General features: G+C 40.6%; 1 protein-coding gene across 7 annotated transcripts in view; it reads right to left on the bottom strand.

The window, feature by feature from the left end:
• The window catches only part of LOC142560578 (transcription initiation factor TFIID subunit 4-like), a 110,465-nt gene that overhangs the window by 45,669 nt on the left and 38,680 nt on the right, over positions 1-26,116 (bottom strand). For 4 of the 7 annotated variants that reach the window (XM_075672787.1, XM_075672802.1, XM_075672821.1 and 1 more), the window contains 10 exons: positions 18,852-18,911; positions 16,148-16,165; positions 10,776-10,817; positions 9,065-9,199; positions 8,884-8,979; positions 6,477-6,596; positions 6,297-6,386; positions 3,048-3,170; positions 2,788-2,934; positions 185-235 (listed from right to left, as the gene is read on the bottom strand). In XM_075672787.1, the coding sequence (XP_075528902.1) occupies positions 185-235; positions 2,788-2,934; positions 3,048-3,170; positions 6,297-6,386; positions 6,477-6,596; positions 8,884-8,979; positions 9,065-9,199; positions 10,776-10,817; positions 16,148-16,165; positions 18,852-18,911 (882 nt within the window). The remainder of the gene's footprint in view (positions 1-184; positions 236-2,787; positions 2,935-3,047; positions 3,171-6,296; positions 6,387-6,476; positions 6,597-8,883; positions 8,980-9,064; positions 9,200-10,775; positions 10,818-16,147; positions 16,166-18,851; positions 18,912-26,116) is intronic. The other 3 variants (XM_075672810.1, XM_075672795.1, XM_075672830.1) reach the window with 3 other exon arrangements.

Raw genomic sequence — 26,116 nt, 5'->3', positions numbered from 1 at the left:
CAAGGTATCGCAATAAAGGTTAGTAACTGTGTCATTTCTGCTATTTTTTGGTGCACTAAAAGCCCAAAAAATTTTTAATAATTAATTTTATGCTCCACCTTTCAATACCAAAGCTTCAGGGCACTTTTAAAAACAATTTTTGCTATTTGGAGCACACTTCATCTTTTGCACAGGTTTTTCTTACATGATTGAAAGAAACAGGGATGGTAGCAGCCAAGGAAGTTTTGGAGCAGCCCTGGAAGCAGCAAATTTGGCACTTTGGAGCAGGTATGGAGCATGAATTCTCCGTTTCGGAGCAGTAAATACATGTGTTCGAGCATTTTGGTAAAGGTCAATATGAGTGAAAAGGCAGACGAAGAAAAGGTGTTCTTTATTGATTTTGCAGAACACTATTAGAACACGGCAAATCAGTTCTGAAGAAGCCCACTAGGTGAGCGAAATTCCTTGCAGGGAAAAATTATGCTCCCCCTACTGTATGATGAAGCTACAAAAGAAACCCATACGGGTTTCTCACAAACAAAGTTGCATACCCGGTGTGCCAACTAAATGTGGCCAAGAAAAAAATAACCAAGGGCTTTCCTCGAACAGCGCCCGCTGTTTGTTGACAGGTGTTTGTTAATGCTAGTTGAGTATTTTTTTTTCATTGTGAACAAGCAACAAATATTTAATTTTAATGATCTTACATTTATTACCTTACTTATTCAATTAGGTGCCAATGCAAAGGTTGTGGAATATGTCAGGAAATGACCGATAACAGTGTATATAGCATAAAAAGCAAGAAAAAGCTCGCAAAATTAAAACAAAAATTCATGTGACAACACATCCCCACACCAGAACTAAATGTGGCCTAAGGCAGAAACATCTAGTACAATATGCATTTTATGAATGTGCAAACTTGGGCCATGGTCTTGCCAAATTGTTACAAGATCACACTACCTCACATTTGATAAGGACTGAAGATGTGCGCTAAAAACTGCTGAGGCATCGAGCAAAAGGCACAGACACTCGTTCCCAGTGCCTCTATTTGACGAGGTTTGCATAAAGATTGATGCAATCTTTGGTCCACAGAAACGCTGTCAGTCACAGCAGGAATTTTTTTTAGTTTTTATTTATTTCACGAACTTTCTTTTTCATAAAAAGGTCTTCACGAATCCTAGGTTGCTTTAAATGCTATTATCGGTAATTCCTCAACGATCTTCACAACTTTTTCATTGACGTGTCATTGATTAGGTAAATTTATAAAGTTAGCTAATTAAACGTATTCGTGCACAATGAACGAGAAATAATGAAATTGATTATGGGGCCGTACGTGCCAAAACCACGACTGGATTATGAGGCATGCCTTAGTGGCAGACTCCGGATTAATTTTGACACCGTGATGTCCTTTAACGTGTCCCGAAATCTAAGTGCATGTGCGTTTTTTATTTCATCCCCGTCAAAATGCGGCTGCCGTGGGTGGGATCAAATCCGCGACCTCTAGCAATGCCATAGCCGCAAAGCTACTGCGGCGGGCACAGAAGTGTTGATTTGACAGTTGACTGCTTCCGTAGTATTGCCTGGACCCTGCAGTACGCTTTAATGAATGCAGTTTTAAAGATTGGTTGCGTGTTCCCGACTCATGCCCACAAATGTATGACATTTTACTGGCCACTCTGTGTTTGTGACGTCAGAAACTGCACCACCACTTAGCCCAGAAACAGCAAACCTGGCTCCTCCTTCTACAAGATAATGGGCAACAATCATCGTTTTGACAGACGTGATAACTGGTGCTTCTCTTCATCTTGCCGAAGCACAACGCATCGAGCTTGGGCACTTCAGCTTTCTCACATGGTGGTGGCGGATCAAAAGCAAATGGCGATCCGTCAGCACTCATATTGTCGCTGAAATCGCAGCTGAAATCATTACTGCAATCGGTGCTGTTTAGTTCAAAAGAGCTGGAAAAGCTTCCCGTCTCGTCAGAAGACATAGTCAGCTTCACTTTTATGGCATTAGCACCATGTGTACTGAGTGTTTACATTATAACAGTGAAGGATCCAACGTCACTGACTCTTTGTGGCGCCGTATGAAGCAGCTTCCCATTTCGGTTTCGGTACCTTGCTTATTGGTTAATTAAAATTATTGACAAGTTTCTAAGCAAATCGAATTATTTTACTGGTGACAGTACTGTCAATGCCATTTGAAGATGACAATATCGTAATATGGTTTAAAAAAATGCTGGAGTTGCCCTTTAAGGATTTAAGGAGTGTACTGGATCTTGGACCAAAACTTTTCTTTCTAATCTTTAATCTTCATGTTATGGTGCTAAATACTTGTAAATAGATGTAAATTTACGTGCCTATTCCAAATATGAAGCCCATTTTTATTTCATTTTGTCCTGACGTTATGCAAGCTTCCGTTACTTAATTTTTTAGAAAAATTAGCAAAAAACCAGTTCTTCAGTCTTTGCTTAGCAATGGCTTCTGCATGATTCAAGAAATCCAATAAAACTGACCTTTCTGCTCTGTTTACCCTAGAACAAGAGTCCTAGGAGACTTCGAAGTTGATGCTAAGAAGAATGTTTTTCTAGAAATCTTATTTGGAGTCTTGCAACTCTTGAAGCAGGGGCAATGTACCTATGTCCCGAGTTTCACACTCATGCACAACGGTTCACTAGAACGACGAGTATCCTGTCAATGTACTCGATAGCTACGACATGAAAATAGTGCTGCAGTTGACGATGCACTAAATGTGGCATCCCCTAAAATAATCAATTAAGAATGTGGGTGTAGATTCCAAACAGCAGCCCACCGTGACCAGCCTTTGGTGTTGTGCCAGGACACCCTGGATGTTTGCTGTGTTAGCCAGCTGTGCTGCCAGGCCACCTGTTGTTGGTGTCATCACCCGCACCTGTGTCGTCGCATGAGGTACCGCTGGCCGCGCCACTCCAGCCACTTGCTGCACAACGAGGTACAATCAACTTGCTTCTCAGGCAATGGTGCCTCTACTAACATGCCAGCATACTAGCATGTGCCCCACGAGAGGGAATCAATTTTTCCAGTGCAACCAACCTGGATATTCGGAATAATGGTAGGTGTTGACGGCAGCGTAACTGCACCCTGTGGTGGTGGCCGCACTCCTTCGATGGTGAGCTCTTTCGTCATAAGAGAGTGTCGCAGGTATGGAAGGCTTTTCTGAAAACACACAACAAGATGTCTCAGCCTATAACGAACTCCACTTATACACAATAAGACTTAAAGAACTACTACAAACACTGAATATTAAAGATACAGAAACATGCTTAAATGGTTCATGCGTTCTATCGAGGATGGAAGATGGAAGAGCATAAAACTACATATAAGTTAATCAGTAAAGCTAGGGTGTACGTACAGTTAAACCTCGATATAATGAACTTCAATATGATGAAATTCTCTATATAACGATGAAATTACCTTGACCATAGAACACCATTTCATCATCATCAGCAGCAGCCGATTTTATGTGCACTGCAGGACGAAGGGCTCTCCTGGCGATCTCCAATTACCTCTGTCCTGCACCAACCGATTCCAACTTGCACAAGTGAATTTCCTAATTTCATCATCCAACCTAGTCTTCTGTCATCCTTGAATGCGCTTCCCCTCTCTTGACATCCATTCTGTTCCCCTAATGGTCCACCGGTTACCCAACCTATACATTACATGGCCTGCCCAGCTCCATTTTTTTTCTCTTAATGTCAATTAGAATATCACCTGTCCCTGTGAGCCCTCTGATCCACGCCACTCCCTTCCTGTCTCTTAACATTACACCTAACATTCTTCATTCCATTGCTCTTTGCACGGTCCTCAACTTGTTCTCAAGCTTCTTTGTCAACCTCCAGGTTTCAGCCCCATATATTAGCACCAGTAAAATGCAGTGATTGTTCACCTTTCTCTTCAGTGATAGAGGTAAGTGTCCTGTCAGGATCTGACAATGTCTGCTGTATGCACTCCAACCAATTTTTATTCTTCTGTAAGTTTCCTTCTCATGAACAGGGTATATATATTTAGAACCTAACTATAATGAAGTGTGTTTGTAGGCGATTTCAATACTATAACGAAATTTCACTGCTGCCGCAAAGGAATACCGAGACAATAAATGTAAACTTCCGCGGACGCAAATAGTCAAATGATTGAATTGCATGGGATTGCTTGCAAATGCACCTCTTCAATCCCGCCACGCGACAAGTGCGACCGCCAAAGTAAAGCTGCATCATGTTCCGTATAAACTCCAAGTGTGATAACATCCTACTGCACTCAGTGCACTATATGCTTTAGATGCGAGTGAAAGTTTGTGAGGGTGAGACAAGAAAGATGGTGGCTTCACGAGTGTCACCTTCTCGTGCGAGCAAAGGGATGGAGAGGGGGGGGGGGGGAGTGAGCTTGCAGTAATGCAATCAAGTGTGCGCGAGGGGGCGGGGGGAGGGAGGGTAAGTTGGCGTGCATCTCGGCCCTGGCTATGTATGGCTGCAAGTGCAGCCCAGTGCACACACATCGCGCACCCTGCTTTAGAGGCAATCTGCCGCCTATGCAAATAGTGGGTGTGCCAAGAACGTATGGCATCATTTAATATGCTTTCCTGGACGTTTAGTATTGGAGCTTGCATAATCTTGAGTTTCGATGAACCGTTAGAGCTAGAAGCGAAGCATTCGCTCCCCACTGCTGGCGCTTTTCATGATAGCGTCATCCCAGTACGGGCAACGCTATCAGCCGTGGGGGCGGAGTGCACGCGAAAGCGTGGCTAACTTCACTTAATTCACACTGCCGATGTGAAGATATCGTCGACGTGTCATGAAACCCTACCATTCGTCGCAGACTCCCAAATTCATCAAAATGAATTGTTTTCAGATTCAAACTTGCTTTTTTGATTGCCAGATAATTTGGAAAATTCTGTGGCCCCTTTCAGCGCAAGAAGACTCGATCGGCGACTATAGTTATTAGCATAAAAGGTCACATTTCAATACAACGAAATTTCGATATATAACGAGTCAAATTGCCAATTTTACCGACTGTTGTATCGAGGTTTAACTGCAAATATAGTTATATAGTTGAATCTCGTCATAACAATGTTGCTTCAGACACAAAAACACCTGCAGAACCTGTTATTCATTATTCTTATACATGCAAATATTTGCTGAAAAAAAAAACTGTAATGAGGTCTACGCGAAAGACGCAAGCAAGGTGTCTCTAAGAGGTCAGCAAAGCGTCTCCTGCAGATTTTTATGGCCCGTCGGCAGCTTGCCATGTAAATACGAGGCACGGGACTAATAAATTACATATATGTGCTCTGTATCGCTGTGAATATGGAACTGTGCGACCAGTTTTATCATGCGAGAATTGCACATGGCTTGTTGACTGTGGTCCAGCGAAGCCAGGCCGCAGGTCAAAATGCACATGCGCGTCTCATTTGTGCCATTTCAAGTTGATATTGAGGAGTATCACCAACGACAGGCTTTTTGAATATGACGACGACTGCACATGGATCTGAACTTTGCTGCTACATCCATCAGTCTCGCTTGTGCATCTGATCTCACACTCAATCACCGATAAGGCAAACGTATGGACAGCTTCTCGTGACAGCTTGTCACCAGCCACTCTGTTGGTCGGTGAATAATTTTTTTTCACAGCCACTTCGTGAGTAGTCAGCAGTCAAAGTTGCAGTTTCATGCCTAGTCAACATGGCGGCACCTACAATCATGGCCGTCATGTTTGCGGCATTGCGTGCATGGTTCATGTACGATACACTGTGTGTCTTCTGAAATTCTGGTTGCCATTATACATTGGTGTTTGAGATAAGTGGCTGTGCCACAGGGGAAGTCCGCATAATTGTGCAGGTCTGAAAAATTAGTCAGCAGCGGTATTTTACATTTTCACTACCAGAATATGTTTACGAAGCATATGCAAACAAATGTTTGCTTCACTATAACCAATACTATGCTGGATCCCACATATCAGGAGAATACTCCATTGAATTAAACATGATCAACCAAATTTAAAATTTTTTATTTATATCCAATAATACATTATATCCATGTTCATTTATGAAGGTTTGAATGTGTGAGTGTGGGCATGTGCTTGTGTTAGAGTGAGAAACTGAGATGGTGCTGTAATTTCAGTGCATTTATACAACTGTGTGAAAGCCATGTCTAGTAAACTGATAACATTTTCAATATCATCCAAGAAATTTGTCTGCAATCATGCGACAGTATGCATTCAGACCATACTGATGTCTCAAGCATAAAATAAACACCTACAATGACAAGTCTCTGCAAACACAAGCCTTACTTTTAGAAAAGGTACAAGGCATGGCTGTGGCGAAGAATTGAGCTCCTTTTGAAGCTGATTTGTGAAGTCTTCAGGCTGAATCGTTCCATCCTGTGAGAAGTAAACAAACACAAAGAGGGACACACTACAAGCAACTCGGCCAAAACAAGTAAGAAATTAGACAGTAAATGTATCACTTACAATGAGCCCCTGGATGAGACCCTTGACATTGGAGGCAACTTGTTCCGGCTGATCACTAGCGAGCCGTATCAAAGTGGACAGAAAATTCTTGCATTTTTTCTTGGCAGTGTTTGGTGACATCTGAAACATAAGCAGCATAGTCCAGCACCTGAAGTGCCTATATCCTACATTTTTACAATGAAAGACAAGAAGACATTTCTCGCTGTGGGGAAGAGAGATCCTTTTTACAGAACCAGTGTGCGGAAACAGCAGCATACAAATTTTGAGGGGCACTAAAGTCAAGTAGAATAATTTGAATTAATTTTGGCCATCTGGATCTTTTAAACATGCACCAAAACTCAGTGTCATTATTTCTGTTTTTAGCTCATACAAACTTCTGACTGCAACGACTATCGGCAGGAATCAAGCCTATACCTTTGCACTTAATCGTAAAGTGCTTTGGCTCTGGACCCAAGCTTTAGAACCGATCAGACCTGCTCTAGAGGTTAGTTGGTATCTAATAACCATGCAGGTGTTTGCACTGCCAATGTTACTAAAAACACAATAAGACAAATAAGAATGATTTAGACACAACAAGCACTTATAATAAGTCCTTATTATACTTCATTCTTGTTTGTCGTATCGATGTGTTTGAAGTCATGTCAGCACAAATGCCATATTTACTTGCATAATGAACGCACTTTTTTTCTCGAAAAGTATGCGCGAAGTTCAGCGGGGCATTCATTATGCAGGGTAAAATTTTGATCAATTTTTTTTTCCGCGGCCCCCTCTAAAGAAGTCACTTTCGCTCTAAATGCGAACCATCGATTGCGACAGCAAATGTGTAGACAGCTACACGAAGCAGGGATAGTAGTTATATCAGCCGTATAAACTTGCAAACATTTGCTTCAATGCAAACTGAGCGGCAAGAACATAGCACGCACAAGCGAATGAGCAGCCATCAACTCAGCCCTCAATGCAGATAGCTTTGACGATAGGGCGTGCCACAGACGCGCAATGCGCAGTTGCTGCCGGAGTAAAACACTCCCCTTTTCCCACTTTACTCCCCTTCTCCCGGCCCCATGCGCGCGACAGAAGACTGCATGTTTCCTTCCCAATTTCCTCCCTTGTACGCGAAGATAGAGCTGTGATCGTTGGCACACCTCAGGCGTGGTTGTGCAATACGCAGTTGCTGTCAGAGTATAATGCACCCCCCCCCCCCCCCCACAAAGGCCTTTTGAGCGACGAAAGACGGCGTGCGAGATTGAGCTGCGATCATCGGCTTCCCTCATGCGCTTGCGCTCACACCTACACCGTGTGGCACGTGGCGACGACAACGACAACGGCAAAAATGTGCCTGGAGTGTCCATATAATTGCTATTGCAATAAAAGTAGGAGGCACAGCATGATTCGGCATCTGACGTGGCGTCGGACACAATGGCACTTGCCAGATGCTATATCAGATGCCGAATCGTACCGTGTGTCTCCTACTTCATGGCAGCAAGTTCAGGGTGCGATCATTATGGGAGAAAAGAAAAAAAATATATACTTCTTGATTCGAAAAGTGGGGGCTGTGTTCCTTACATGAGCGTCTTTATAATGTGAGTAAATACGGCATATCTATAATACTGACCTTGGAATAAAAATTGCATTCATAGCAAATACAATTCTTTACAGTGCACATAACACATTGTTGGGCAAGTTTATGCATGTCTATCTGCAATTATAAAGAAGCTGTAACATATGAGCTGGTGGAGGCATGTTTTATCTGCAAACAGGATTATTCATGGGAAAATGCCTACTACACTCCATACGAATTAATTTAGTTTTCTGCACAATCATTTTTATTGTGCTACGTTCATTCCTGTTGCTCTGAGCATGCATTAAGTGTACTGTCTGCCTTCTGGGAATGAGCAAGCTGGAAGCGACACTATAGATGTTGTTTTAATTCTTAACCTTCTCACTTGTGCCACATTTCTTGTCTTTATTGTAAAGTGCATATATATCTGGCTCACTACTACAATCCCATTCAATTTATTTATTTAATACAGTGCAAATACATTTAGGAAAGAAAAGAAATATATACAAAAGGAGGTAGGTCTCAAAGGCAAGGACTCTATAAGGCTGAGACCTCCTTTTGTTACTTACAGAGCGATAAAAAAAATTTTGCAGTGGAGCCCAAAATGTTGTGTAAGTTACAGAAATGTGAGTGTAAATACATAAATAAACAACAGAACATAACTGTATATAGAAAAACTACAAAAGTATACAAAATCAAGCTTACACATATGGCAAGCATGCAACCTGAATTTAAATGAACTAATGGCAGATAATTCCTTGCCACACTCCTTACTACACTTTCTATACTTATGAATAAAGCACATACCAAACCAGAAAAAAAAATCACGGAGAGCCACCATGTACTCACCTGAGATGGCGTTGTGGCAGCAGACTGGCTGTTAGCAACAGTTGTTTGAATGGTGAGAGGCTGCGTAACAGAAGCTGTAGTAGTAGTGGCTGCCACCTAGGAACAAAGATAAGCAATTATGAACAAACATTTTTTAGCCTTCATAATGACCACGAGCGCAAGAACAACAAGAAAGCTATACCTTAACTGTGACGGTCTGCTGTGCCAGTGGCTGCCCCAGTGTTTGGATAGGGGTGCTACTGGGCACTGTAGGCACAATGTTGATACTTGGCTGACCCTGCTGCAGGACTGTACCCACCATTGGCGTTGCATTTGTCTGCAGTTTAACAAGGGAAACATATTACCAGTAAATAACAACTGAATGCATATCACAATGTAGGCAGACTTAAACCTTCTTTTCAAACAAGGCATGGGAAAGAAACACATTAATTTTGATGCATCTTTTGTAGGGATGAATAGCTTGGTCTGTTCAAACTATGTTGTGCTAGTTTCGACACAGGAATGATAGCTTTTAGTGAAATGCCAGCAATTAAAAAAAATTTTCTATCCCCCCACCCCAGTTACATTTGTGAAACAATGCATGATGCTACAGCCCAGTATCACATTTGAACTGCAATGCATCATGAGGAACTGATGGGTAGATGCAAGAAAACAAGAGCAGTGCTGACAAGTATGGATTGCTCATAAGGAAAACTATGCTGTTGGTCTTGTATTTCCAGCCACGTTTTGCTATGCTGTTTCAATTTTTATAGAAGCCAACAAAACAGTAGTTTTTAGTACCATGCCTCTTTCTGACAGCAGTGGTGGTTTTAACACATGAAGAGCTGCCCAAAGACCATTGTAACCTGGAGTCTAGTCGCATCAAAAGTACATGAGCAGAATTGAAACTACATCAGCTTTGTGCAGTAGCATCTTGGACAAGTGACTCTGTAATGCTCAGGTATCTTGCACTTAAAGCTTTATTTTACCAGACAGATTCTAATAAGAGAAGAATTAGTGACTTTCCTTATTTGCTAAGCTTTGTCACTGGCAACTTCAAGCCTAAAAAACCTGCTTACTCTCTAGACTATTGCATGATGGCCCATGGAGTGGAAATATGTGTGGAGCCAACACATGCACCTAGCCTTTGTTAATGTGTTGTTTACTGAAACTCTACCCTCAGTAAGAACGAAGTATCTTGTAGTATGCACTACGAATATAAATTAGAATTTCTTTTATTCAGTCTCTTTAAAATGACAAATTTCACACTATTTGTCTGAAAAACGGTCCTAGTGAGACAATACAATCATATATTAAAACCATGCTCCAAGAGAAGGCCCTCTATAAAAGGGCCTCTACAAGATGCTGTAAAATGTCAGCAAGGTATAATAGATGTAGAGTCAAATATAGAATAAGTCATCCTAGCCATTGCATCCCTCCACAAGCAAGCTGGGCTCATATTGTGCACACGTTAAATGGCCAACCAAATGTTTAATTTTTCTAAGTTATTCCTCCTTCAAGTATCATCAACTATACATACAATCATAACTTACCATGTGATCTCTTTTATTTTTTCTAAGTTAAAAAACTTCCTTTAGCAGCCATACATACAATAAAGTACTTTCTTGGTCTTATCTACAATATACATTCATTCATAAGCACATAAAATGTTTCAGGCAATTTTGGCACTAAATAATTCAACTGTAAATCTGGCACTTATGAGCAGTATGCACACTGGTGATGGTCAGTGAAATGTAGGTCTCCTTACACTGCACCTACAGAACCTATACTTTACAACATCATCATGCTAAACCAAAAGCAACTTTGTCAAACTTCATTTGCCTGAATCTCTTAAGTCTTTAGATCAAATTGCAAAGATCACAGGTGCTGATGTGGCTATAAATATAACCTACTTTTCTGCCTTGAAGCTGCTGCACAGGTTGGGTCCCAAGGTTCTGTAAAGCAATAAATGGCCTATTAACCTTCCCAGCCAGGCGTAAGCATACGAACACATTTGAAATTAAAAAGGAAGATGTTGCTTGGTGAACAGACGGCATTTATCTTTAGTCACAGCATGTGTTATAAAAGAATAAGATCCAAAACTATAAAATGTTCTATATTGCATGCATGTGTAAATATCAACTTCCTATTGCTTACTGTCTGGATGCACTTTTCATACTACACATAATCGACAAGCAAAAAAATGTCGACATTCAGGTTACGCAGTATGGAGCACCAGAAAACCACCTATATTGTAGTTTCCAAGTAAACATTTCAGTATATAATAGCTATGCAGTATGGGAACCACGAGAAAGAAAACCTCGCGGCTGACATGCGTGTATAAATTGAATGGTGCAGTCTGCACTTCTGTTGGTGAGCACTAGAGTGCACCTGTGAATTCAAAGCAATATAACAAAGGCACCAGGCGATTTCTTCAAAACTGCCATGCTCAAAAACACTTATGGTTCAAGTGCTCCTGACAAGTATAAAATAGAAAAGGATGCAGTGCCATGTGGGATGTCTATTCGCTCACATATTCAAACACCTCTGCAGCATCCCATCATGTGAGAACACTTCTGAGATATCAGAGTCAAACTTGCATCGCAATGAGCACAGTTGGAGCCTAGATATCACCAATGAGTATGCATTCAATTAAACTCCTGTCATTGCAGCACACTGCCAACTGAACTGTGCTGCCATCCATTGCTCGTCACAAGACTGGACAGTTCCACTTGACTAGCCAACATAAGATCTTCAAAAAAAAAAAAAGCACAATCAAGATATTGCTAAAAATAAGTCTTCGGTGGAAAACAGCATCAGCATCTGTGCCATCTCGGTAAGTTCTCTACTGCTCTTCCCGCCTGTAGCTATCTTGCCAGCACTGTTTTTTTTTTCCTCTCTCTCGCATTCCATGAGATAAAACTCGTGCATTTTTACAGCTCTGCCTCCCGTTCCAGATTCTTTAAGAACAAAATCATTTTTCCTGGAAGATAACTTTTCTACATCCACAAAATTTCATTTAAGGGTTTGGCCATGCCTGACACATGTTGGGAGTTATTGTTCACACATAGCTAGTTACCTATCAGTGGCAGCCCTTTCCAATTAGTGAAAGTTTTGAGATATCAGCAGTTCACAAAAAATATTTTGATATAAGGCGTGAAACATGCAACTTATGGAAGTTAAGCATGCCAGAAATGTGATTCTGTTACAAGACCTTTCGATAACAAGATATGCAAATTCAAGTTAGCAAGGATTTGTTAATTTTTTCCAAGACTCGGCAATACAAGTATAGTGATGTGCCAGTTTGCACAACTATCTGGGAGTTTCAAAATATGTGCACTGCAACTTTTTAGGTACTACATGTTCTTAAATGAGACGAATAACCAGCAGTACATTTAAATGTTAAAGGGGCCCACAACACCTTTCTTCAAAACTGAGACTACATTGGATTAAGTGCAACACCTTCAAATTTTTGAAAAGGATCTAAACAATAATGAAGACAGAAAGAGTGCAATGTTTACTTTCCACACTCTTTCTCAACACAAGGCTTCCTTTTGGCAGGAGCGGCGCCAATAGCAATGCTCTGCACCTGACTTCTCTTTTCTTACTTTTTCTTCTTTCTGCGGTGCATTTAGGGTAGCCTTTCAAGGTAGGCAGGCATCTGACATTGGTTTAGAGAGCAAGAAAGGAACAGTGACAAGACAGGCAGGATGCATTAAGATACATCACTTCCCCATTTGCTAAAGGATTGGAGAGGTGTGCACACGTGCACAAACTTTCAATCAGCTTTCAGTCGGTAGTAACCCAGGATCATGGACAATCTGAACAATTGCGTAATGGCTGGCATCTATTGCACAGGTCTAAGATGTCATAGACGGGACATAATGGAGAGCACCTTGAACAGAGTAGGAGAGAGCAAGTGATCCTTTATGCGAGATTGTGGTCTCCCTGCTGCAGAACAATAACTGGCTTGCATGTTCATGGCAGCATTGCATACAGACAGCTAATTTTTTCTTGCCATGTCAAGTGTCGCAGTGCCCCTTTAATTTTTGAAACAGCTAAGGCATCAAATTTGAACAGCCTATTCCTTGAGCATAAAGGTGCGTCCATAACTTTATAACAATCCCATGCAATGCATCTCTTGTCCTATTTTCAGGTAACTGCTAATTTGCAAGTTACAGTTATGTCCAAGAAGTAACAAGAGTTATAAGCAGCTCAAAGTTTACAGTCTGGCCACACTATTTCTGTGTTCCATAAGATAGGATAACCACCATGTCTAAAGATTACTGAAAGCTACACTCAAAACAGAAATATTCAGGTTCATTACAAGAGACCTAGCAACCCATTTGCTGTTATTTTCATGAACTGCTAACATAAGTAAATCCTCCTAGATGGCAATACATTAAGCTTGCAGCATACACAGACTGCCTGCAATTTTTCTTAAAGGCCAACTCTGGCTATTATTCATAACTAAACATATTTTTTGCATGTTGTCTTTTACGTGTTCTCTTGACAAACCAAATGCTAAAACGTTTTTGTTGCTTAGTAAGGTGGCTGACTGGGTTAGTTCGTAAGCCATACTAAACGTGAACAGCGCAACAGGAACATGGGGACGTTTGCACTGTTAATGTTTAGTTCTTTTTTTTTTTTTTTTGCCTCATACAAAACTTCAAGTCCAGCATATGTATGCATGAAACATGACATCAAAAGCTGGTGTCTGCTAGCACAAGATCAACACAATCACTATGCTTTTTGCCTTTTTACCTGGTATTCTTGCTTTGCCTTTAGCAGATATTCTTAGTTTTTATTATTGTTGATAATGATGTAGTGTATTATTTGCTATTTCAGCATGTATAAACTTTGCTGTCAAATTGGAGAGTTCCTTTGGCTATGCAGGACGGTACTGATCTGCCTTGAGACAAAACATTGTTCCCGTGGAAACAGACATAGGCAAGCAAATCGAAGATGACAGGACAGACACGCCAGACTTTCAACTGGTCATTTATTTTGTGCATGGCAAACGTACTAGGAAGTAGAGAGCAAAACGTTATGCAGGCCCTCCAGAGTGATGCAAGCAACACTGTGACAAAACTGCTGTGGCATCATCCACAGGCCTTGCCACTAAATGGTGTCAAGGCAGATGCAGTGATTAAACCATGCCAACTTTGATGACGAGTAATGGCTGACCAAGCATGTAGCTATTCCATATACCGGGTGTTTCAGCGAACACTTTCAATTTTTTAACAACTTGCCTGTTGCGGATAGCACAATTCCAGCCCATTAGCTGGTCTAATCAAAACAGCGAACATTACTTGCGCAAATAATTGAAATGCATACACAACTAATTGGAAAAAATCACTAATTATGTTTTGAACTAATTACTTTAGGGAATATATTGCAATTTACAAATTCTTTCCGGGAATTCACACGGCCGATCCACTTGGAACGAATTCTCAGGATGACACTAGTTTTGAGATATTAATTCCCAAACTTTGCAGAGAAATGCATCGGCATTCCAGTTACTTTTGTGCTTCAATGCATAATACGATGCTTTGTTAAGAAAGTAAGTGCATATCTCATATATGGTGGCATCCACACAATTTCTTTTAAGTGGATATGCCTCGCAGTCTCACCCACCAGAATTTGTAAATTGTAATATGTACCATATGGTGGTAGTCAGTTAAAACCTTAATTAGTGAATTTGTGTTAATTGGTAGATTATGCATTTCAATTTTTGTGCAAGTAATGTCCGCCTCTTCAAGTAGAACAGCTCATGGACTAGAATTCTGTTATCTGCCACAAGCAATTTGTAAAATTTTTTGCAAGTGTTCGTGGAAATACCCTGTATGCACCAGCATTTCCACTGGCTGATAAAAGAGGCAAAAAAGAAAATGGTGGCTTGGTAATCGTGTCTCCAGCATCAAGGAAGCTCACGAGAATGTGCCTAAGAGCAATAAACAAGACTGTGAGGAGAGGTATGCCATGAAGTTTGAACAAAGCACAAGCATAGTATACCAAGTGGAGATGCAGGTGCACTCCAAGATATTCTCCACTTCTTTGCTAACGAGACTGAAAGGGAGACTTTTAAGGCATACTCAATGAATATAAAATCTAACAAATGCGTCAGGTCCCCAAACATTTCATTATCTGAAATGAGCTCTTGATACCTCAGTAATTCCATCCCTGCAGTTTAAACACGTTTAAATCATTGTTTCTGCACCCACCTAGAAGCCAAATGTTTGTACATAAAGAAAGAAAATATTTTTTTTAATTGTTCATACACAAGCTCTCCCTTTGAACATTCCAAACCCACTTCACCATCTTTAGGCATTGCTTCTCTATCTTTGGTAAACCCCCGTTCATCCTCCCCACTGCTCAGTTTTCCATTGTCCCCCTCAGCTGCTCCTGACCTTGGCAGCCCCTTCCCGTTTTCACAGGAGGTCTCATCATCAAAATTAGTACCATCTAGTTGCTGCCCTTGTCTTGACACCACAGTGTAATAAGGCATGTGAATGCCACAGCCTTTTTATCACCGTGCCACTCGCCACATTCAGAGTGATTGCACACATGTTCTGTACATGTCTGCCACATGCAAAGTAAACAACCAGTTGAAAGTCAGGCTTGTATCCTATCATCCTCACTTCCCCCCTCCATGTCTTTTTTCCACAGAACAGTGTTTAGCCTCAACCAGAACCAACAAGCCCAGCTTTTTACTTTTACAGCATTAATTTGCTTTATTGCGCATGGTTTTGGCTTAAAATGTAACTAATTGACCCACTGATTATATTACAGTCAGTAGAATTTTGCATAGACAATTTTGTAAGAAAACTGGAATGTTCTTGACATGTTTCCCGTCATCTTCATTTGATCAATGCTATTTTACACACAAAAAGAGAGAGAGAGAGAGGCAACATGCTACATAATGAGTTTCATGATTATGTGCACCACTAATAAAGCATAATGCAGCTGTATAAACAAATTATGACATTAAAGTAGATGATGTGCATCAAGACAATAAATAGAAGCTTGGAAATATTTTAAAAATACATTATATTTATTACACTGCAGGAACTATCACAAGATATCACAAAATGAAACAACACTTTGAAAGCTTTGTTCATTTTTATAACATTCTAGTAAAAAAAAAAATAAAGTGACGAGTTTAGCACATGCACACAATTCATCATTAAAGCTAAATAAATAACGCACACAATAAACACATATACAAAAGTGCATGTAACATGCATTCAAGATGCTTCATGCATAATGAATCAGTGAGTCTTACCGGAAGATGCGGCCATGCCTCATAGGTGAAAAGGAATTGAGATGAGAGCACATGCAAGTCAAAGCATGAACCACAAAGAGAAGCACAAAAAAATGGAGGTAAGCAAAAGCAAAGCATACTGAAGGAAAAGCACACTGCACTTGAAACTCAGTGCTACAATAATCTATGCCGTTTCACAATATTCATGCCTTAAACTTAATAATTAGTATGATGCTTAAACACAGACGAGCCAGACAGAAGAAAATTAAGTGGAAATCTCTCTGGTTACTACTACACATACATCAACTGCTTTACAACTTTTTATTCTCGTCATTAACAAAAAATGCCACAAACTAGCTAGAGTTAGTAGAAAAGTTAGGCATGTGCGAACTTAAGCAAAACTTCCTTGTATATAGCTATTTCCTGCAAAGCAAGAAAGAAAGGCTACATGCAAGAAGCTACGTTAATGTTAACAAAGAAAGAAAAGAAAGAAGTGTGAATTTAAATGACTTATCGTATTAAAATTTCAATCCTCTAAATTTCTTTCTTGAGCTTAGAGTTTCGTACACTTGCCCAAGGCAAGAAACGAAGATTTCTGCAGCTACCATTGTATCATGCTCATTCCATGTTACTAATAGAACAGTGAACATGAATATTCATGCAATTAGGAAGGAAGTGGTTCTCTAACAAAAGCTGGTCCACTAAAAAATGACCTCATTTCCTAAGATAACGATTAGGTCAAAGCTGCAATATTTTTACGGAAGAAAAAAGCTAGTGACGACTTGGTGTTAGGCTTAGGCGTCCAACTACAAAGATAAACACAATGTACAGTCATGAGATAAACATTTTGAGCAAATTAGGAAAGGCCTTCATATGCCTGAGTTTCAGCTCAAACAACTACACATAATTATGCACTCATTCATATCACAATCTATTGATGCAATGTGTTATCTGAGTGCACATTATGTTGAAATAGTATATTTATGCATGAACACAAGCACTGACAAACAAGACATTGTTTTCTAAGGCCTTCCTTGTTTAAGTGGCATACTCTTATTGAGCAGCAACTTTTACCAATGCAACTTTCACAACAGTACAATAAAAGAATACACATGACCACAGAAGTTTTCAGAACATGAAGGCCAACAAACTGCTATTTTTTAGAAGCTTAAAGGGAGACTAAGGACAATTTTATGCTTGATTTAAATGCTTCTAAAAATTTCAATCCAAAGCCTCCACACCCCATATCATAGGTTTAGGTAAATTTAAATGCATATGTGTCATAAAAAGACCACTGAAAAAATGCCTGTACCTGCCGCACCCCTGAAACCATGCAATTATCAATCATGAGCAAGGTTATTGTGGTATTAATTACTGGTGCTAATGGAACCATGCTGTCCTTCTAGCTAAGCTCAACCCCATTATGCTGGCTTGGCTAGCTAGTGCCCCCAAAGCTGGAAATGGAGATATTTGCATGCAAAGGAAGGCTGGAATTTTCAAGCTTGAGTCACAATGACCTCAAGGTCCAACTATACTCATGATGCACAGATTTTCTCTTGGATAAATGCTGTGCTGTGTCGACACAGCAGGATGGCACCAAAGGTTGCAGCATATACGGATGCAGACTACAAAGCAGCAAAGCCCTCAGGTTCTTGTTGCGCAACTATGCGTTAATCTCCTGTGAGGCGGTTTAGTGCCACCAATAGTTGAGATAGTTGAGAATACAGGTGCCGTGACTTAGTTCGTCCATTTTTGTTAAGCACCACGATACGTATACTGACATAACTGTGCTTTCTATGAAAATGCAAACGCAGCAAGTTTCAGGGCAGTCAATAATAATATGAGGGTGTCAACCAAATGCATGCATTTTACCAGAACTATTATGCAAAGTGTGCAGCACTTCACAGTAGCACCTGTAAAGTCAGTATGGCAATTTTGTGCCTGTGATAACAGAGTTTAAAAAATAAATTAGAGCTCTAGAATGTGTCAGAATAGTGCTGTAGTGAATTATAGAATAGGTTATACAATATACATACTGAAATGAAATTTACTTTAGTGTCCCTTTAAGTTTGCAGCCTCCTACTTTTTCAAATGACCTGCGAGGCGCACAAGTCATTTCGGGCTAAACAATTTTTTTTGCAAGTTCTGCATTCCAAAAGCTTCTATGGGGAGCAGTACAAATGACCGCAACCACAGTCATGATGGCATTAGGAAACATGCATGATTATAAAAGTGCAAAATAATATAATTTTACATGTTAAAATGATAGCTGAAGCTAAATCTTACCCATTAAACAATATATAAGTTGAGCTTAACTATTACAAAAAAAGAATATTATGATACTGAATTGACCAATTACACTCAAAAGTCCATATAACAGTGTCTAGACATACCTAAGTAATAAACTCATCAAGAACCTAAACATTTAAATATGTTGCTTAAAGAAATCTGCAGTAGTGACTCTCGAACAATGCTACACACATTTCTGAAGTGAACCAATTACTACTGAATAGACACTTTACAGGTTAATATTTTGACATACAGCTGTGAAACTGAAGCAAAGAAACCACAGCTATACACATCTGAGAGACACAGACAGAGGTTGTATACTGCTGGTGTAATGATGGTAAAATGGCAAAACATGCACACTGAGAGTAGAGCAGCACAAATTGTACCAACACAGTTCTGAATCAATTGAAAGCAATAAAGGATATGTTATTCTCACCTGTTTCATGTGCTCATGAATAGGAGCACGACGAACTAGAGGAGTTTGGTGTCTGCAATTCTGCAATGATAGGATTCTTTAACTACCAGCACATAAGAACTCCTCCGTATGCCAACAATCCTTCTTTTGAACATTTGTTAGAGAGCTTTGGATACAAAAGAACAGTGCCTACAAATAAATGCAAAATTTTTATTTCACAAGGGCACTATGGTTAAAAAATTTTATTGCTTTTTGCCACATCATCCAGTGCTATAGATGTGCATGTCATAAAGGCCACTTTGTGTGTGTGCATGGGGGGGGAGGGGGGGGGGCTAGTAATCCAACCACGAACAGCAGCATGTGCATGCTTCTGTACTTCCAGGAAGAATGGACAGAGTATGAAATTTCAACACAATTGTAACAAAGACATTCAAAACTGGTCGTTAACCCTCTAAGTGCCAAACTCGTCTTATTTGTCTTGACATATTTTGTAAATCATACCACGCATAATTTTGACTTGTTCACGTGCTCTAACACTCACTTGAAGTTCCGAACACGAGCTACCCTTATCCACTGTAATTCCAAGCTGCGGTGAGTTCCTTCTAGGGCCACTAGGGGGGATAAATTCATCCCAATGATGCTACCCAAAGAGCGGCAATTTCAAATTTATCCAGCAAGTAGTATTTAAAAAAATGGTGTAGTACAGTCAAACATGCCTGCAATAGTCATGTTTTATGTGACTGAGTCATCAAGCTCTGGCGATCATCTCGAGCTTGAAAGCACTGGAAGCGGCCTTGTTACTATGAAGGACAGTTTAAGTGACTAGGAGGTCAATGACACCAACAACTGCTTTGATTCACTATGGCAGTGGACAAAGTTGAGTCAGCCGAATGTTTGCCTTATTTTATTTTCCTGAAACTACCTGGCATTGCCACCAACTTCAGCAAACCCTGGAGTGAGGACACACAGGTCTCACTTATCGAACAGCCTAACATTTTATGGACTACATTCCTCCCAAGACAAGTAAAAAGCTTCAAACAAGAAGGCACACGGTCTGTTGTCAAGGACAAAGCAGCACTGTCAAGGTCTGAAAGGAAACATGCTTTTGGTGTCAGGAGTGTGTAGGTGCGTAGGTTGAATTGGGTGCAACACCGTGTGTTTAAGTCTATCACACAAAAGCAATATTTTAATGTTCCCCAACCAACCTCATGGAGGAAGGTGACACTTTGTGTTCACAAGAACTTAGCAGCAAATATAGTAGAAGCATCATCAGTAGGACTGAACAAACTAAGTCAAGTTTAAATGCTGTCTAGTGATTACACATTGTTTCTTTTTCTCTTCCCCTCCCTCCTTTTTTTTCCCCCTCGAAAGATGTTTTCATACTTTTAACTGGCACTTAAAGAGTTAATCGCCGCAATGATCACAGTCCTGGATCCAATTGTTCAGAGAAGCAGTGTGCTAGGCCACATATGATATGCATGGGCACATCATACGCATGTCCTCCCTCTGAAGAAGCCCTGTCTTTCTGCACAAAGAGAAGTGGGAGACTTAAAAAACGAACTGATGATAAATAAGACCCCTCGCAACTGGTATCACATGAACACATGTCCCACTTTATTGTTTGCATTCCTCAGCCTACACATGCACACACATACTGCCTTTAGCAGGCAGCAGCGCATACCATACCAGTTCGTACTATATAAAAATATATTGTATGCAAGAGCCGGTGCTACCTTACAGGACTTGTGTCCTCTGCTCAATGACATACGTCCCTTAGCAAAGGCCCAGATTCATCAGTGCATTTTCTGTCACCATGAAGCATGTTGCATTGCCATAAAGGTCCAACCACATGCATGCAATTTTCGAGCAACAATGAGAAGCGACAGGTTTTCTCATCCCAGAGGGTGATCCATCCTTGTCGCGTCTCAGGTTTTTGGCAGCTAGAACATTTCGCTTGTCATACAGAAGTCCGTGCAGCGACTTCCGCTGGGGACATCGTGATTGCACAACAACATGGCAGCAACCAGTCTGCACAGGTCCACTTGCTTCTATCTGAATTCACTCTTCCAACTTGCTCTCTACTGTGCCAGCAACAGATAAATAGCAAAATTAGCCATCGCTTCATCTCATCTCAAGCTGAGGCCAAAGTATCAGCGTTATCTTGTCATTATTGAGATCAGTTGTTTGTTTTGAGGCGGTTAAGCCTGAGACCCCACCAAGAGCTGCAAAAGTGTTTTGAGTTTTGCTCACCAGATGGCACCATGATATTTCACGCTGGCAGCATGGTAAGGATTTCCACTGGCAATGACAGGATCTTAAAGCTAAATCTAATACACCTTGTTTAAAACATTGGCCTCATGGTACATTTGTGATTTCTTTACACGTGAGCATTTGTATTTATTTGGACAACAATGTAAATTTGTCGCTGCCACTTTTCGCAATGTTGCTTGCGTCTATGTGGTTGCTCCCTGCTGCGGCGCAACAGCGTGACAGGGTCTGCCTGTCGCGTCGCTTGTCGGTGTCACTGGAATATAGTGTGCATGAGGTTGCCACTTAATAATCTAGCACAGCTTCAATTCTCCAGATTTCACAAATCCTAACATAAGTATTTTTCACATGCATATGCAGCAAATCAACTAAGCTGTAGGAGAACACAAAGCTGTGCCTGGACATTCCCAAAAAAGTTATCAAGTTACATCTGCAGAAAACTGTTTTTTAGACTACTTTATTAAAACTGATTTTCGATGCCAATGGGCAATATTAAATGGATAACCAATAGGTTCATGCTTATCGTTACCTGCTACAAAAAGACAAAATGTTATTTCACCATGTGTGATGGCATTTACTTTTTATCCCTACCAGAAAAATATGACAGAACTACAGAGGTGGTTTACCAGCCCCTATAAAGGTCCATAATACTGTGAGTAGTGAACTTGAAATGAAGATTTTACATGCAACTACTAACCATTGGCTCACATATGAGGCTCTATATGGTAAATAAATAGCAGAGTGAAAGTTCAAATAACTTAAATTATTAGTAAGCAATACTGAAGCCTTGGTTTATATCTAATAGAATTTTTAGAGGCGGCAGACAGATTAATGTTTTCAAACGAATTTCTTAATGCACCCTGCACAAGTACACATGGAGTGCACTAACATATATTGTATCACTGCAAATTTTATTAGCTGTACTTTAAAACAATACAGCAGACTCCCTTTAATTAGAACCTCAAGGGACCAGGGAAATTGGTTCCATTTACTGAAGGACAATGCTGAATACAATTGCATGAATATAAAACCAACCAACCATGAGGATGGTGTTCCGTTTAGGAGGCAGTTTTGTTTAAGCAATTTCCGTTTATCAAGATTTTACTGTATTTTATGAAATTGTATCAGTGACAATTAAGTTAATATACATTTTTGTAATGTAAACAAAAGCAGGCTATCAAGACAAGAGACCATTTCTTGGCTCGTGTCTATAAAAGCGTAAACTGCATTACACTGGCATTGCAGATCTTTAACAGCTGTTAGTACCCTCAAGTAACAACAACAAAAAAGTCACAGAGGCATGGACAAAGCTTCCTAATAAAGAACTTAATACACAAACACACAAACACAAAATGAAAAAAAAAGAAAGTCTTCACAAAGACATTACAATTAAATTATGGGGTTTTAAGTGCCAAAACCATGATATGATTATGAAGCACGCTGTAGTGGGAGACTCCGGAAATTTGGGCCACCTGGGGTCCTTTAACGTGCACCTAAATCTAAGTACACGGGTGTTTTCGCATTTCGCCCCCATCGAAATGCAGCTGCCATGGCCAGGATTCGATCCCACGACCTCGTGCTCAGCAGCCCAACACTATAGCTACTAAGCAACCACGGCGGGTCACAAAGACATGCATGAGCAGTAAAGTGTTAGCACTAGCTTTCAGCAAGTCAAATTAGTCAAAGCAATTAAGAGGTGTTACAATAGTCATTGCTAATGTGCACTATTGCACTGGGCCACTACACACAGACACAAAAGCACTTCTTAATGTCAGCAAGTATAACACAGAATTCGATATTTTTCAAAGTTGAAAAGACTTCTAGCATATGGTTATACTGAACTCATGGGGCCAGGAGAAAACCCCTACCCCACAATGTATACTATTAAGGCAGGTGAAATAGCTGCAAACATTTATTAAAATTTGACAAGGCCAAGCACCCAAGATTAGAGAAATTATGGCCAAACATGGTTGTAGAATCAAGGCATTCTGTTGCTCAAGAGTTCTGCATCAGCCAGTTAAACATGCTGTCTTACCACATTTTTCTGCAAGGACAGTATAGTTCTACCAAGGAAATTCACAGTAGAATGCTGAATGTGTATGTCGGTGAATGTTCTTTGTGTAGTGCAGCAACTTGTCGATTACACGAGTTTAGATGCCATGCGGATGTGCAAGATGACCAAAGGAGCTATCACACTGATTGATTTCTATCATTTATCCCAAGCTGAGAGCCTTATCGCAAACAATAGTCTAATTAAGGTGCCCAAAACTGTCCCTGAATTGAACATTTCATATGGCACTGTGTGCACAATCATTCGTGACATTCAGGCATGCCAAAGGTCTTTGCATGATGAGCACCACAAAACCTCTCTATGCAAGATCCAACACCACTGCTTGCATTCATCAAGGCAGCTTTTGAAAGCCTCTATGAAAGCGTATGTGCATGTGTTCCCTGCAAGCAAGCCAGATTTTCTTATTCACAGTGATACTGGTGATGAGATGTGGCAATACCAATGGGACCCATAGACAGCACAACAGTCTATGCAGTGGAGGAATTAGTGGTCATAGCAATGCAGCATTAAGCTTAAACATGGACAATAAAGAAAAGGGAGGGAGTGGGGAGAGAGGTGTCTGTTTCATCTGCACTTGCACCATGATAAGGAATCCTTAATATTTCTGCACTGTGACATTTTTTTTTATCATTTGCCTAAACCCTCTATACTTAATGTCTGTATGCGTTCTGCGACCAAATGGTACTATGGACTTGACTTCAGGTCTTTTCTTGTGCGTATGCACAACTTGAGGTAGAGTTCCTTTTCTGAAATGATTGCTCACTGCAATCCTCCATCACGTCACCTAATCGTTGCCATCAAATCAGCTTCTCAGAGGTGGGACTGCCCAAAGTCATTTAAGAGCAATTTTTGGAGCAAGTAAAATTGCAATTTGGAGCAGGTTGAAGCAGGGCAATCTGAATTTTGGTGACATAATAGAATAAGAAACATGGCAGCGCACTTCAAAATTACGACAAAACAGAATAAACCAACACCAGGGCTGTACTGCAACTGTCTTAAGCTGAATTTTGAAACAGATTACTCTGGCTGCTGCTGTGTATGGCATGGCTGTGCGGACCCTTTCTTGAAAGCAATCTGCGATACGGACAGCGTGCATACGCCAAGTGCTGATAGCTTCGCATGCGCTGCATTTTCGTTACTTAGTTTACATTGAAGTGAGAGGCAGCACGAAGATGACTTCGCTTGGTGCTGCTGCCGCACTGCCTCACTCCAGCGTTTTGACAGTAAGTGCACGTGGTGATCGAGTGAGATGTGTACATGTTTGCTTGTGCGCACGTGACACCATGCATGCTTGTTAATTTAGTTCGTAAGCAAATGACTACAAGCTTACACGACCAATAAAACTATTATCCTTACATCGTATAGCTGTCTACTAATTTGCTATCGAAACTGCGACTTTATTTAAAGCCATTCTACATAATAGACCAGAGCAGTTCCAAAGCACCTTATGCTTAACTTTCTGGTGCAACTAGTACAATGATGAGCCGCGCACGTGTGAGCAGGGTAAAACACCTTCAACTCCTTCTATTTCAATCTGTTTTATTCCAAATCCATCATTAGCCCTTTGCGATAGGTCAAAATGGCTCAGGCCTCGCCCATATGGGCATAAGAAGAAATTGGAATAGTTTCACGCTATACCTGCCTTGGAACAGCAACGCCCACCCACTGAACCCACTGCAGCGCGCGCGCCTCTCTAATATTTAGTTCACTCGCAGCGCCAGCAGCCTACTTTTCGTTGTTTTGTGCCTCAGCTAGGGAGCACCGCGCCACTCAACCCGCTCAACCCACTCAACCGTATTCTAGTACACATTAAATACAGCCGCCCCAGCCGTTCCTACAGCAGCAATGACAGCTGGGAGTGGCCACGCCGCACCGGCCACTTCTGGCTAGTCCAGTATTATAAGTGTGAAAATTACGACAAACTGTGTGGGAGGTGCCATTGCATGGTGTGTGGAATGTGAACGGCTGCACTGTTCGTCGGAGAATGAATCCGCTCCCTGTTTGTGGGCACTGCCGAAGCGCACATGCCAAAGCCATTTTGGCACTGCGTGGTGCAGAAATTAGCATTTGTATCAAAATGGTGCAACTGATATAGGAGTCCCACCCCTGCTTTTAGACGCAACTACAAATAATTGTTTGGAAAATTATTTTTTTTTCTGTAATCTTATTTCACCAAACTCAACACACTTTATCCTGTTTTTGTGTTGTATACCTGCATGCACCACTCCTTCCATTGCCTCATCTGGCACTGAATATGCAGAAGTAAATAAATAACCACATAACATTTTTCAAGTGTTTCAAGTGTTCAATGATGGCACAACCGAAAGTACAGACTATCTCCAGCTAACAAGCTCATTTTAATCTAGACAATGCTCTATGTCCACAAAGAAGACCTACAATTTTTTGGCACTGTTTTACACGGCATACAACTGTTTCAAAGGAAATGCCCTAAAACATAAAGTACAAAAGCTATTAACATTAATTAACTCTCTGCAACAGCTATAGCACTTGTTTAAAATGTTTTGATAGTTCAAAATACACAGACTCAGGGTAACCAAAATTATGCAGATTCCACAACTATGAAAATCGATGTTATGCAAAGTACTTTGCAAGTAGCTAGCTATCCAGCGTTGTTTGGGGTTCTGCAGAGCATTATCAGAGGGTTGTGTTTGTGTAAAGCAAGCAACTGTATGTGCGATGCGTGTGTGTGACAGCAAAAGGTCAAAACAGATAGTATGATGGCAACAGCATTACGACAGATCTTGATTTCAGAGAGTACAGGCTTGCACCTGCCTAGGATGCAGTGCATAGCCAAGTTTCCTGCAGTGAGAAGAGTTTGAAAGAAAGAAAGTGTTTGTGTTCTACAAGCTTTTTAATCTAACGATAAACATAACTACAAACGTTCTAACTCCATTTTTAAGCTTACATAATAATCTTCACCGAGATG

Source organism: Dermacentor variabilis, chromosome 1 (genome assembly GCF_050947875.1).
Source record: "Dermacentor variabilis isolate Ectoservices chromosome 1, ASM5094787v1, whole genome shotgun sequence".
NCBI lineage: Eukaryota > Metazoa > Arthropoda > Arachnida > Ixodida > Ixodidae > Dermacentor > Dermacentor variabilis.
Note: the sequence above shows the minus strand (reverse complement) of the source record. Positions and strands in the feature narration are given on the sequence as shown.